The 13,323-nt window shown below is 44.2% G+C and overlaps 2 protein-coding genes across 2 annotated transcripts; one reads left to right on the plus strand and one right to left on the minus strand.

The window, feature by feature from the left end:
* Nucleotides 1–3,496: 3,496 nt before the first annotated feature.
* si:dkey-202e22.2 (netrin-4) lies at nt 3,497–10,147 on the plus strand. Its single transcript, XM_058372859.1, has 10 exons — nt 3,497–3,929; nt 4,951–5,360; nt 5,553–5,906; nt 6,215–6,341; nt 6,434–6,622; nt 7,778–7,994; nt 8,104–8,231; nt 8,345–8,413; nt 8,644–8,814; nt 9,527–10,147. The coding sequence occupies exons 1-10, from the start codon at nt 3,863–3,865 to the stop codon at nt 9,661–9,663; spliced, it is 1,869 nt and encodes a 622-aa protein (XP_058228842.1). The 5' UTR covers nt 3,497–3,862; the 3' UTR covers nt 9,664–10,147.
* Nucleotides 10,148–10,735: 588 nt separating this feature from the next.
* chchd4a (coiled-coil-helix-coiled-coil-helix domain containing 4a) lies at nt 10,736–13,323 on the minus strand. Its single transcript, XM_058372860.1, has 3 exons — nt 13,180–13,323; nt 12,369–12,467; nt 10,736–12,016 (listed from the first exon to the last, which is right to left on the minus strand). The coding sequence occupies exons 1-3, from the start codon at nt 13,199–13,201 to the stop codon at nt 11,679–11,681; spliced, it is 459 nt and encodes a 152-aa protein (XP_058228843.1). The 5' UTR covers nt 13,202–13,323; the 3' UTR covers nt 10,736–11,678.

Raw genomic sequence — 13,323 nt, forward strand, 5'->3', positions numbered from 1 at the left:
TCTTATTGGTTAATCATGTTAAAATGAAAGGGTTTCATGAGCAAACACACGTGCATGCTGATCCCTGTACAGGCCATAGACACACAAAATGACATACAGCACCATACACAGAAATGAGCAAAATATGTACAATACACAGACAATCTCTCTCTCTCTCTCTTTCTCTCTCTCTCTCTCTCACACACACACACACACACACAAAGACACACACACACAAACACACTTTTCGAGCCATGTTCTACAAGGGCACCAGGCTGTCAAAGTGCTTCATCTGGACTCCATCAGCAGTGGCCAGGCTGACAGCTTGATCTGTGTCATTAATTCTCTCAGATCAAAGCAGTAAACTGAACGTATTCCCCACACCATAACAGCACTCGCATGCTTCTTTTACACACACAGACAAGGTTTTTTTTTTTAAATGCAACCACTAATAGTCACTGTAGGGAGCTCATACAAAATGGGAATTTTTGACCGTTCCTCTAGAAGCACATTTGTGAGGTCAGGCACTGATGTTGGACGAGAAGGTCTGGCTCGCAGTCTCTGCTCTAATTCATCCCAAAGGTGTTCTATGGGGTTGAGGTCAGGACTCTGTGCAGGCCAGTCAAGTTCTTCCACACCAAACTCACTCATACATGTCTTTATGGACCTTGCTTTGTGCACTGGTGTGCAGTCATGTTTGAACAGGAAGGGGTCATCCTGGTCAGTTCTGATCTGCATATACAGAGGAATTAAAAATCATGTAAGATCAGGAGCTTGCTGCTCTAGATGCCCTGGTCTGCCATGGAGATCCTGATCTTCTTACTTGGAGAATACGTAATAATCAAAACATGCTAAAAGCAGCTCATCATGTTGATCCAACATCCACACAAGCTGATAGATTCGGGTTTGTTGTGTTTCTGCCTTCATTTTGCCTGCTCCAGAAGCACGCTCTTCTCCTGTTTTACTGTAATGACCTGCTGAAAAAGTTCCCAGCATGCGGTCTGGCCAAATGCCAACTGTTTTCTCTGCGCAATAAATCCTAGACAATTACCGCCACTTCAATTAAGCTTATAAATGCGACTCAAACCAAAACGACCTCCCAAATATAGACGCTGGTATGCACACGTGTTTCATGTTACGGCTCTTTAACGTCTTTCACCTGAGGAGCACATGCGCCAGACGATACAGCAGCAGGATCACGAAGAGACAGGAATAATCGAATCAGGTAGAATTTTATTGCTGTCTGAATGAAAGAGATGAATACGACGGGGGTCAGGTGTCAGAGCTCTAGATCCGGGAATAGCAGCACATGAGACTATATAGAGGTTGACATGATGGGACCAGAATCTAGAGGATCTGTTTTTGATGGAGACTACAAAGCAGTTCTGTAAGTCGCTGTGGATGAAGGCATCTGCTAAACGTTGTAAATGTATATCGAGAGCTACGCGAGGTGGAAGACACAGAGATTGATGGAATAACTGAAAAGTTACATGGGAGCGATGAAGCCAGGTTGTTGAGATTATAAGCATGTGTATGATTGTGTGGCAAGATGCTATATACACACTTATCATGTTAAACAGTATTATATATAGAGCGACAGATAAATAGATCGTGTTTGCCTGGTTGATTTACTCCTAGTCTAAAAAAATCAGTGAGAGAAAGTAATCCACGTTGTACATCTTTATCACATGTTACTGTACACCGCATGCATCTTTATGATCACGTGATGACGTGTTATAGACGTATATAACACATTTATTACATAAAAGCTATCCGGTACAATCTGGGCTAAAAAGAAATCAACTTTTCCATAAAGCATCGGTTTATAGAGTTGACTCTTTTCAGTTGAATCTTTTAAGATTAATATAGAAAGAAATGTTTTATTTCTCTAATTAAGTTACAGTCTATATGTGTTTCTTCATGAAAAGCTTCCTTTGTGATGGCTCAGTGAATATGCAGATTAGTTTGTGACATCATCTGGCTATTTTTTGAGCATGCATTATTCGATCAATACAAGTGAGTAAAAATAGTCTAGCTCAAAATCCCACACAATGTGCCAGACATCATCGACTTGAGAAAGAAAATGTAGGTTGGGAGAAAGCAGGAGACACATTTGTCTCTCGGTTAAAGATGCTAAAACACACACACAGTTTCCAATACCAAAAAAACTCCAACTCCAATCCTTCTCCTCCTTTCATATAGCGTCCGAAAGACCTGACAGTCTCTAAATCAGGCCTGCACACGTGTAAAGATCAAATATTATCAGTTGAGGCACCATCAACAGGATTAATGCAATCTCCCTTTAGGATATCCGTCTCACGCAGCCGGTGTGAGGCAGTGGAAGGGGAGCAGAGCCACAGTGCTGGGTGAAGATGAAGGAAAGCGAAGGAAAAGAAATCTCTCGGTGTGGTTTACGGCCTGGACGCGAGCCAGACACTGAGGAGAGAGAGAGAGAGGGAGAGAGAGAGAGAGGACGTCGGGATGCAGCAAAGCAAAATGGCGGCAGAGGGAAATTAATGGAGAGCAGATCTACCAGAGAAAGAATATAAACGAGTTTTCAATTTCTTACAGCCTGAAGGGGTTTATGGTGTTTGAAGAAGAGGATGATGAAGGATTTTTAAAAAATGAACACCGCCAGAATCCCTCTAACAATGAAAGTGATTTATTTTGATGTATAGTATGAACATATTATACAGAGATTGATGTGATGGTCCGGGAAATGATCCAAGAATTGAACACTGCATCCTGGACAAATATTTCAACAGTGTGTGTGTGGATGGTGTGTGTGTGTGTGTGGATGGTGTGTATGAGTTCTCTACAGTGACTATGAGCAGAAATTGAATGAAAAGTAAAAAAAGTATAAAAATAGCCTCAGAAAAGCTTCACTTTTTATTGGTGGTGCAATCAGTCAGCCGTAAACAGCCCTGATGAGACTTTACTAGGAGGTTCTGTGCCTGTTACTTTTACACATAACCATAAAATGGGAAACCACAGTGTGTGTGTGTGTGTGTGTGTGTGTGTGTGGTGATGAGGTCCCAGTCCTGACGTCCTCAGCAAGAGGCAGAAACTTTCTGAAGGACATGTGGAATTGGGTTTAATGGTATGCTTTGAGAAATTAAACCCTATCCAACAAGGTGAATTTGGTAACAAGAGTAAGGTTGTGAATTTAAAGAGCCACTTCTGGCGTTTAACCCAAAACAAAGCGATAAAGACAGGAGTTTGAAGAGAATTTATTGGTCATGATCAGGAAACTTCATGAGTGTGGAATGCGTCTGATGTCAGGGATCACAGGGCAACACACACACACACACACACACAGACACACACACACCTGAGCTCAGGATCTAACCCTGTACATGTGAGGTGGAAACGGTACCTGATGCGCCACCATGCTGCCTAAAAAGTACACTTAAGTACCTTCGTGTGTGTGTGTGTGTGTGTGTGAAGGTGTGGTACTCGGTGTGGGACACACACAGTGTCTGTATGCACTTCCAGCTCGTGTCCTGTGTGAGGCGCTGTCCTCGTCCGCTTCAGAGGGCAGGTTTCACACAAAAGAGGACGCATCTGAAAGAGTGCGCTTTCTCTTTACAGGAACATCTCGTCCTGCTCCTGTGTTAGATGCCTCTTGTTGTTTCAGCTCGGAATGCAGCGGCAGGTCCGAGGAACTGGAATACGCGGATTTTAGCAGGTGCCTTGAGAAGTCTTGGAGTAACGCATCCTTCAGTTTCAGTGGAAAATGCTTGCACGATCTTTACTCGTGGACTTTTTGTTCATCTGCACCGCGCGCACATGAAGGAGGTGATGAAGATGAGGATGAAGAGCGCCGTGCTGTGATTTGTCCCGCTTGCGCGCGCCGCGCGGGTTCCTCCTGCGAGTCTCGAGCATGCAGCGCTTCCGGCAGCGGCTCCGGGTTCTGATGCTCTTTCTGGGATTTCTGCACGGCGTGACAGGTGAGGAGATCTGTCCTCTACACCGAGCTGCTACTCTATACTGACACTTTGTTAAGAGCTTTTTGGTCGTGCACATTATTAGTATCGTCACCCCTCTAACCCGCTCCATCAGTGAGAATGAGGGACCAGAGGAAACAATGACATGGTGGTGGGTATATGGTGCTGGATACACATTTTTTTGCATGGATGAGCTTTATTCATTTTCAATAAGTGTTTTATAGCCTGGTCAAGCATATTCCAGGAAAACTGGTGTGAATACATACACAGATGAGACAACAGTTCATGTCAGGTCACTAATTCGCACCTAGGAGCAATTAAGAGACACCAGTCGGCATGTTTCTGAGAGATAATCCAGAGGAAACCATGTCTATATTCAATAAATCAAGTAAGAATTTTACATGCAACAATAAACATACTGTTTCGCTCTGAATTATGGCACGACATTTTTATTGTGTAAGAAAACAATAAATCTCATCTGAGCTCCAAGCCTAAATCCCCTCTAATGCCCGTTACGGACACAATGCGAATCTTCTTAGCCCGTGCCCTTTCATCTCACCCGGTGACCTCTGTGAATGTGGCCAGCTGCGCTTTCTCTGCATGTTGTTGTGTAGCTGTCAGTGCATTAATGATCACTGGAGTGAATTCAACACTGTGGCACGAATACAGCCAGAAGGTCATTTGTGCCGAATCACTGCAGAGTTCTGTAAATGATGAAGAAACTATTTCTGTAAATGAAAACACTCGTACTTCATTGGACACATTGACTGGTTGTGCACATGCAAAGCCTATCAGGGCATCCTTGTGTCACCTCGCGTTGCTTCTTGGCTGTCGTGGCTCTGAATGCAGTAATCGTTTCTTGACATGATCTCAACTCATAGTTGGCTGTCAGATGTAGCGCTGCAGGCCCTGACTGCTTCTAGCCGTGTAGAATTACAGAAACGCATTTCATTTGCAGCCAAACAGTTGTCTCAACATCAATCATTCGTGTGTGTGTTTGTTACTTTCCCTCCCTTTAATCCAGCCTCTAGATGTGTGGGCCACGCCTGCAGCCCTCCTGTGGGCAACTTGGCCAGTGGCAGGATTCTTCACACACAGTCAACCTGCTGCTCCAACAGCTCGCTGATGGTAGACGACCCTTTTCTCCACCCGGACACGTGGTGGGAGTCGGGAGCCGCAGCAGCTGGAGAGGACGAAATCCGCCTGGACTTGGAGGACCGTTTCTGCTTGACCCATGTGGTGCTGGTGTTCCGCTCGGCGCGTCCTGCTGCCATGAGCCTAGAGCGCTCGCAGGACTTTGGACGAACCTGGGAGACACTGAAGGTGTTCGCTGAGAACTGCAGCTCTGCCTTCGGCCTCCCTGATGATGTCAGTCAGCAGGAGGCACTTTGCACGTCCAGATACTCCGGTGCCACGCCGTGTACTGGGGGAGAGGCAAGTAGTTTAAATGATTAGCTTTGTAGCACTGATACAGGGGCTTTGCCTCCTTTATAATTATTAATAGAAATGCCTTCCCAGAGACACCTGGATTAATTCATAGTGGTCAAATTTGACTTTTTGCAATTTATATGATTTTTTTTACATTGAAGCTTTAAAAAAGATCTATGTTACTTGATTCCCCTCCAGGTGATTTTCCGATCCATGGCTCAGGGCAGAGGGATGGACAACCCCTACAGTGCCGAAGCCTTGTCCATACTGACCCTGACTAACCTGCGCATTCGCCTCCTGAAACCCCATCACTGTCCTGCTTCCCCTTTCACCGCCTCTAGGGGGCAGCGCAATGCTCCACAAAAAGCACTCAACCTCCTGGTCCTACCCACGGTTCCCGGACGGACACTGCATAACTCCACACACTCCGATTCTGCTCCTCCTTACGCCATCTTCTCGCTCCTGGCACGAGGGACATGTCTGTGTCATGGACATGCGGAGCAGTGCCTTCCTACTGGAGGACAGGACGGCCTTCTACAGAGCAGCGGGGTGGTAAGTTAGTGTGAGAAAGGACAAAGGAGTGCAGAACTCAGATACATGCTGTTTATTACGTGTTAGTCCAGAATTAAGGTGTGGGTTGTCTTGTTAGGAAAAAGGGTGGAACTTTACAGCTCTGCTTTGTCTTGGGGTGGAGCTCATTTCTGGGCTGGTTAAATGTAAATAGACACTTTAAAAAAAGCTTTTCTTATAAATCATGAAACTGTCGCTATAAACCACACTCACGAATAAGAGCTTGTGAGTGGTTTGTAAGGGCAGATAAAAGTTCAGAAGTTCATCCGCATAAATGTGTGTGTGAACAGGTGCAAGGCAGGTGTGTGTGCACTCACCACACAGCAGGCGTTCACTGTGAGAAATGCTCTCCTCTCTACAACGATCGGCCCTGGAGGGCAGCCAACGGCAGCAGCGGAGAACCGAACCCCTGTCAGAGTGAGTGTTCTACCTGAGTACTGCCCGGAAAGCTAACATGTTCAGGACAGTGGGGTTTTTCACATTGTCATTGCTTGCCTTTTTCTATCTAGAGTGTGAATGTCATGGCCATGCAGAGAGCTGCCACTTCTCCAGGCGAGTGTGGCAATCCACGGGCGGCACCAGCGGAGGCATGTGCGATGACTGCCGGCACAACACGGCGGGCCGGAGGTGCCAACGCTGTCGCCCTGGATACCGACGCCACCCCGCTCGACCCCTCGACTCGCCTCAAGCCTGCATACGTGAGTGAGGGAATCAGGAGCTCTTTATAATGAGCAGGAATAAGACAAAGTTCACCACACACATGCCACAACATGCAAAATACGGCGGAAACACATTCGGTATCATCTCACGTGCTACAACATGCATTCTTACCTCATTTTAATCAAGTGCTGAAGTGGTAATGATGAATAATCGTAATTAGATAGGATTAGGCCTTTGGCACAGAAAGTCTGAAAGGCTTTCGTATTTCAGATAAATATTGACAGATAAGTGGAGAGGAGACTCGTAGCCCCGGGCTTCAGGATGAAGGACGTGAGAAGACATGCCTTTGTTGATTTGATATCAGTTCCATATAATGAACACAAATTTATACCAGATTTATATTCATAACACGAAATACAAGATTGTTATGTGCGTCTACAGAATTTCATTTTCTTATATAAAGCTTGTAATTGGTTAATGTTTGTGAGATAATAGAACTTTTAAAGGATGATGAAATGTTCCTGGGTCAGAGTCAAGGCAGAAAGCACAAAATATCAGCAAAGAAAACCTGTGGAGAGTTAGTGCTGGAAATTTCAGAATGTTTTATCGCCCCCTGCTGGAAACACAGTGGCATTACATCGTCATGACTTAAATAAACGTAAAGAAAGATTTATTAAAAACATTGCTTTGACCAAGAAATGTATGGCTGTATCATACAGTGTCAGGAAACACATCAACAAGTAATCTGAACAGATAGTGAAGAAGTCTAAAGCGTGTGTGTGGTAATTTACAGAGCTAAACTTTTCACCTACTGTAAATGTTAGCTTGATTAGCCTTGTTACAGCAGAGCAAAACTATATTTAATTTTGGGTGTAACTGCTGCATTAAGTGTTAAACACAAACCACAAGTCTTGTTTTTGGTCTAGATAAAAGGATTTATAAAAGATTGGGAGGAAGTTTAGGGAAGAAAAGATTTTATAGCCACTTTCTGAGAGACTCATTCGTATGGTAAGATATGGAAGTTTCCAGAGGTAACTCTATTGGAAGAAATGACACTGGTCAAGTGAAAATATTATGCACATTATCCATCTGATCCATGCAGTAAAGCCTTATCTTGAGGGAAAACCTTTAAGAGTATTATTAAAATGATGACAGAGAATGGTAAATATTCTCCATCACCCCTCTTACCCCAGGTTGTTGGTGCGACCCGGTCGGCTCTGTGCCGGTCAGGACCAGCGAGGAGGCGGTCTGGTGTCACCCCAGGAGCGGGCAGTGCCACTGTAAGCCTGGTGTCGGGGGGATGAGCTGTAATCACTGTCTCCCTGGACACTGGGGCTTTGGACAAGAGGGCTGCAGACCCTGCACCTGCTCTCTGACTTGTGACCCTGTTACAGGTCACTGCTTAGGAAGGTGAGTTGAAAACAGAAACTAAAATGTATCTTATATCATCCTGGAAAATGTTTAGGCTTTAACTTGGATGTGTTTTCTTGATGTATGTCGAATCTCTTTCTCTTTCCAGCAAAACCAACAGAGAATTTTACAACGTTCCCCTCGGAGGTAAAATTCCTGATCTGACTCACTTCCACACGCATGAGGAGACCAAGTCGTGGTCCAACGAGCTCACCGTCTCTGCCCTGTACCACACAGGTGAGCTAACAGACACCATGTACCTGTGCATCCACAATGAACGACGTATGGACAGCCTGTCACATTCTAGGAGTGGAAATTAGCATGTGTTTATGTGTGATGCTTTTTCACAGGGAAGTGTACCTGCAAGGAAAGGAAGGTGAAGAGTGTATCTGATCTGTGCAGGATGAAACATTCTTATGGTAAAATCAAACACGTTCCTCAAGAATGTACGGTACGATACATATAACATGCACAGCTAATGATGAGTTTTTGTCAGAAATGCGCCGTTTCTCAGGAAACTTCGTGATGTATGCTTAAACCTTGCTACATATTCTGCAAAATAACTGATTTTGTATTTTTATTATATGCTCAACTTTGTGTTTTGAATACGGTGTGGATGCTAAAGCGTGTGCTCATCTCTCCCGTGCAGTGATCAAAGCCAGCGTGCTGTCAGCTCACGATAAAGGCACACATGCGGTGGTGCAGGTGAAGGTGAGGAAGGTGCTGCGCTCAGGCATGGTGCTGCTGTCTCAGGGCACACACAGCCTGTACCCGCTGTCCTGGACCAGCCGAGGCTGCACCTGCCCTGTCCTCAACCCAGGTACTATAACTACATGCTAATGTAAAGGCCAATAACGACACTGATGTTATGATTTATTAGTTACGATAAATACAGCTGTTATCCTGTAACTATACAAGTAAAACAGGCATGAAAGAAAGTCTTCATAAAGTCTTACTAAAAATCACTCCAAATTAAACAATTATATATACAGCAATTTGGCAGATGCAGATGTAAGTCCAGAGCGACTTACATTTATCTCATTTATACAACTGAGCAGATGAGGGTTAAGGGCCTTGCTCAAGGGCCCAGCAGTGGTAGCTCAGTTTTCCTGGGATTTGAACTCATGATCTTCTGATCACTAGTCCAACACCTTAACCACAGAAAATCTGACAGGATACAGATTTTATTTTACGTAAAAATGTTTTGTATAAATGTTCATCCCAGCCACCACCTCTTAATGAGGAAAAAGACTTAGCTATTATATAGAACAGATTTATTTATCATAGGTTTATAAGGCTATTTATATCTGGCACAGTGTGAAGCATGAGGTGATCAGTCATGGAGTATGGGGTTTGTGAACTCCAGGAAAGGGAGAGTGGAGAGTGAAGCGTGTGATGGAAGTCATGGTGTTCAGGGAGTCCAGAGTCGCACAGTTTGCCGAAGAGAATGAGATTTTCAGTTTCTCAGCGCAGGAATTAGTGTTGAAATGTTCATGTGTGTTAATCACGCACTCTTTTCTGCCCGTGTCCAGGAACAGAGTACCTGCTGGCGGGTGCAGAGGAGGCGGAATCTGGGCGTTTGCTGGTCACCATGCGGAGCCTGGTAGTGCCGTGGACGAACACGCTCGGCTTTCTGGTCTCCGAGGCTCTGCGGCAAGGATGCTTATGAGAAGAACGTTCTGGAAAGATACACAGGACTCTGAAAACTCTGAAAAAGTCTTCAGACTCTAAAACACAGCAGGTTTCCTAAACCACGAGATGTGAACAGAACTGTACTGAACTCCCACAGTCGTGATTCACCCTGATACACGGCTCAGGACGGCTGTTTTTATTGCTTCCACGAATTATTACAGTAGTACCAGTGATCCATTTAAACAACTGTCCATTCTGATAGCACATTTGTTGTTGTTTTTGATACCATTTGATTGATTTTCCTTCTGTCAATGTTAAATAGTCTATTTTTGTAAACGTTTAATAAAAAAAGGACGAAACTCACATACACTAGCGAAAGTCTGCCTTTCCATGTACATGAAATGTAATATGGAGTTTGCAGCTAGAACAGCTTCAACTCTTCTGGGAAGGCTTTCCACAAGGTTTAGGAGTGTGTTTATGGGAATTTTTGACCATTCATCTAGAAGCGCATTTATGAGGTCAAGCACTGATGATGGACAAGAAGGTCTGGCTCTCAGTCTCCTCTCTAATTCATCCCAAAGGTGTTCTATGGGGTTGAGGTCAGGACTCTGTTCAGGACAGTCAAGTTCCTCCACACCAAACTCACTCATCCATGTCTTTATGGACCTTGCTTTGGTCACTGGTGTGCAGTCATGTTGGAACAGGAAGTGGTCATCCCCAGACTGTTCCCACAAAGCATGAAATTGTCCAAAATGTCTTGGTATGAAGCTGAAGCATTAAGAGTTCCTTTCACTGGAAATAAGGGGCCGAGCCCAACCCCTGAATTCAATGATTTGGAGGGGTGTCCCAATACTTTTGCCAATATAGTGTATATGGAGCCAACAAACATTGATCGTTACCATGGATACCGCTTTCTTCATGATATTATTTCTTACATTTATTGTTACACTTAACATTAAACTAAACTATAATTTATTAATACAAGCTTATGGTATGAAATATAAGGAAAAAAGGTTTCACAAAGGCAGGAGACTTCTCACACGGCTGTGAGGATATACCATGATATGGAACGTGGAGGAGTTTTTAGCTTTCAGGATTTTAAATAATAATATAAATAATGGTATAATGAAGAGGATCAGGTCCACACGAAACCTTGGCAAATTTAGAAAATAATATTCAGGAAAAAATGTATAGCATGTTTACACAGTGAGACAATATCAGAAGTGAACTTGCATTAAAATGTAAATATGCTGGATGCGTCTTAGTTTTAATACTGATCAGATGCGAGTGAAACATCTCAGGGCTTAATTTGTCTCTCACCACTGCATTTGTAATAATCTCAAGTACAAAAAAAGCCCATAACTGAGGAGAATCAGAGCTACAGGCCTGGACATGAGATATTAAGATCCATCATTCATCATAATCAGAATAAAGCAATTAGTCGGTGAAGAAGCAGACTTCCGACAACACCATCCGCTTTATTCAGACATCTTCAGCTACGTGAGAATCATTAATAAAGGGATAGTAAAGTCAAATCAAACACACACACAAACCAGGAAGAGACCTAATTCCATCCCATTCTCTTCCCATCGATGATAGGACTTTAAGACGTTTTCCAGAATTCTCCGCCATCATTCAGGACATGTTTGGTAAAAACAGCAGTGTGAAACACTAAATATTGTTTTTGTTTTTTAATCAAGAAAAACATCTAAATACGACTCAGTGCAGACGCAGTCCTTTAGACATGAACCTTAATCATCAAATCTCATCAGCAGGAGCATCAGAAACTACTCAAGTTCTCATTTCTTAAGGATTTGTAAGAATCTCAAGCATACACTTATCCAAGAGTGATGTTTATATTGCGTGATTAGTCATTATTAGATTTCCCGTCGTCATTCTCGTCACATCTCGCCTCCTTCCAGGTGTTTCTGAGCTTCGTGTTTATTCTCCTGAGCCAGGCAGTTCAGAGGTTGAAAGGCTGTGTGTGAGAGTGTGTGTGTGTGTGTGTGTGTGTGGGACAGAGAGAGAGAGAGAGAGAGAGATAGAGAGAGATTAGCTTGCTGCAGGTTTCTCTGTGCTTGCTGCTGCTTCTTCTGAACCTGAAACAGAAGCAGAGTCACTGCTGGGGGTCTCAACAAGTGCAGGGGTATCAGAGGGGGCGTCAGAGGAGGCGGTCTCATTGTCGTCCTCCTGCGGGTAGAGTTCGGGGTATTTCTGCATGCACTCCTGCATGCCGCGGAAATATTCGATACACTCGGAGCCCTTCACCTCCTCCTTGCTGTAGTGGAAACAGGAGAAGGCATCTTTGAACTGCTGGCCGCACGGGCCGCTGGCCATCCCCCCCAGACACGGGCAGTTCCAGTTAATGTCCCCGTTGGGCAGAATAAGACCTGCACGCGGGCAAAAAAAAGTTATTTAAGTCGATTCAGTCCTGACAATTAAATATGCAAAAAGTCCACAAGTCTTCCATCACATGAGAGAACACAACCTGACTCTCTCTAACCGTCTCATCTCTGTGTCTTTGTTCCCCCGTCTCACTCTTTCTGTCCGTCTCACTCTCTCTGTCCCCCTGTCTCATTCTCTCTCTGGCCCCTCTGTCTCACTCTCTCTGCCCCCCCCCATTTCATTCTCTCTGTACCCTCTGTCTCACTCTCTCCGTCTGCTCTGTCTCATTCTCTCTCTGTCCCCCTGCCATTATCATGTCATACTAATTCACTAAGGAGGTTAATGTCATGCGCTGACCGTGATCCTCATAGGGGTCATTGGGGTCATCTTCCACCAGCTCAGCGTTGCTTGGGGCTTCGTGGTCCTCCTTTGTCACAAAGATGACGCGGTCTTTACCTGAAAAAAGCAAAACACTCAGACTAAGTAAATACTGAACCAGAGAGAGAGAGAGAGAGAGACACACACAGAGACAGAGACAGACAAGAGACAAAGAGAGACAGACAAAGAGAGACAGACAGAGAGAGAGAGAGAGACAGAGACAGACAGAGACAGACAAGAGACAAAGAGAGACAGAGAGAGAGAGACAGAGATTGAGAGAGACAGACAAGAGACAAAGAGAGACAGACAGACAGACAGAGAGAGAGAGAGAGACAGCGAGAGACAGAGAGGTCTAATTAGAATCAATAAAGCAGCAACAAGCCTAAACTATGATTTTAACAAACTTTATAAATAAATATAATAAATAATTATAATAATAAGAGCAAGCACAAAAATCTCTGATTTATTTATAATTCTCAACTACAAACAACTGAGCATTTGTGGATATACAGTAAGCTTGCTAACGCATATCTACGTTTCCCACCCGTATTCCACCAAATCCCCGCCTTCTATACAAAGACTGGTTAAATGCACGCTGAGGCGGCCTATTAACCAATGACAGAGCAGGCTCCGGAACAAAATTAGCCAATCGTAATTAAGAAGGCGGGAGTTGCCGGAATGCGGGTGACTGTAACCGCTAACACACATGACATGCGAAATCAATGTCATTGCCGAAGAAATAAGAAAGCTTCCGCAGGTAAGGTTTATCAGTAAATAAAAAAAACCATACCTTCCTGCCTGCAATAAGACATTTTACCAACGCGCGAAAGGGTTGGTCACGCGACTGAACACCTTTTATTCTCCGTATTTAATATTTGGTCCTCAGCAACCGGCGAACTGAGCAGCCGCACGCTTCTGTGTGAAGCAAGCTGAA

Source organism: Hemibagrus wyckioides, linkage group LG21, assembly GCF_019097595.1.
Source record: "Hemibagrus wyckioides isolate EC202008001 linkage group LG21, SWU_Hwy_1.0, whole genome shotgun sequence".
NCBI lineage: Eukaryota > Metazoa > Chordata > Actinopteri > Siluriformes > Bagridae > Hemibagrus > Hemibagrus wyckioides.

Bases quoted from the DNA above. Each gene is read 5' to 3' on its own strand.
- si:dkey-202e22.2 (XM_058372859.1), top strand. From the start codon at position 3,863: ATGCAGCGCTTCCGGCAGCGGCTCCGGGTTCTGATGCTCTTTCTGGGA. The intron at 5,907-6,214 runs GTAAGTTAGTGT...GTGTGTGAACAG, and splicing joins TTCTACAGAGCAGCGGGGTG to GTGCAAGGCAGGTGTGTGTG. The intron at 8,414-8,643 runs GTAAAATCAAAC...TCTCCCGTGCAG, and splicing joins CAGGATGAAACATTCTTATG to TGATCAAAGCCAGCGTGCTG.
- chchd4a (XM_058372860.1), bottom strand. From the start codon at position 13,201: ATGTCTTATTGCAGGCAGGAAG. The intron at 12,468-13,179 runs GTATGGTTTTTT...TGCTTTTTTCAG, and splicing joins GTCTTATTGCAGGCAGGAAG to GTAAAGACCGCGTCATCTTT. The intron at 12,017-12,368 runs GTCAGCGCATGA...GCCCGCGTGCAG, and splicing joins TGACCCCTATGAGGATCACG to GTCTTATTCTGCCCAACGGG.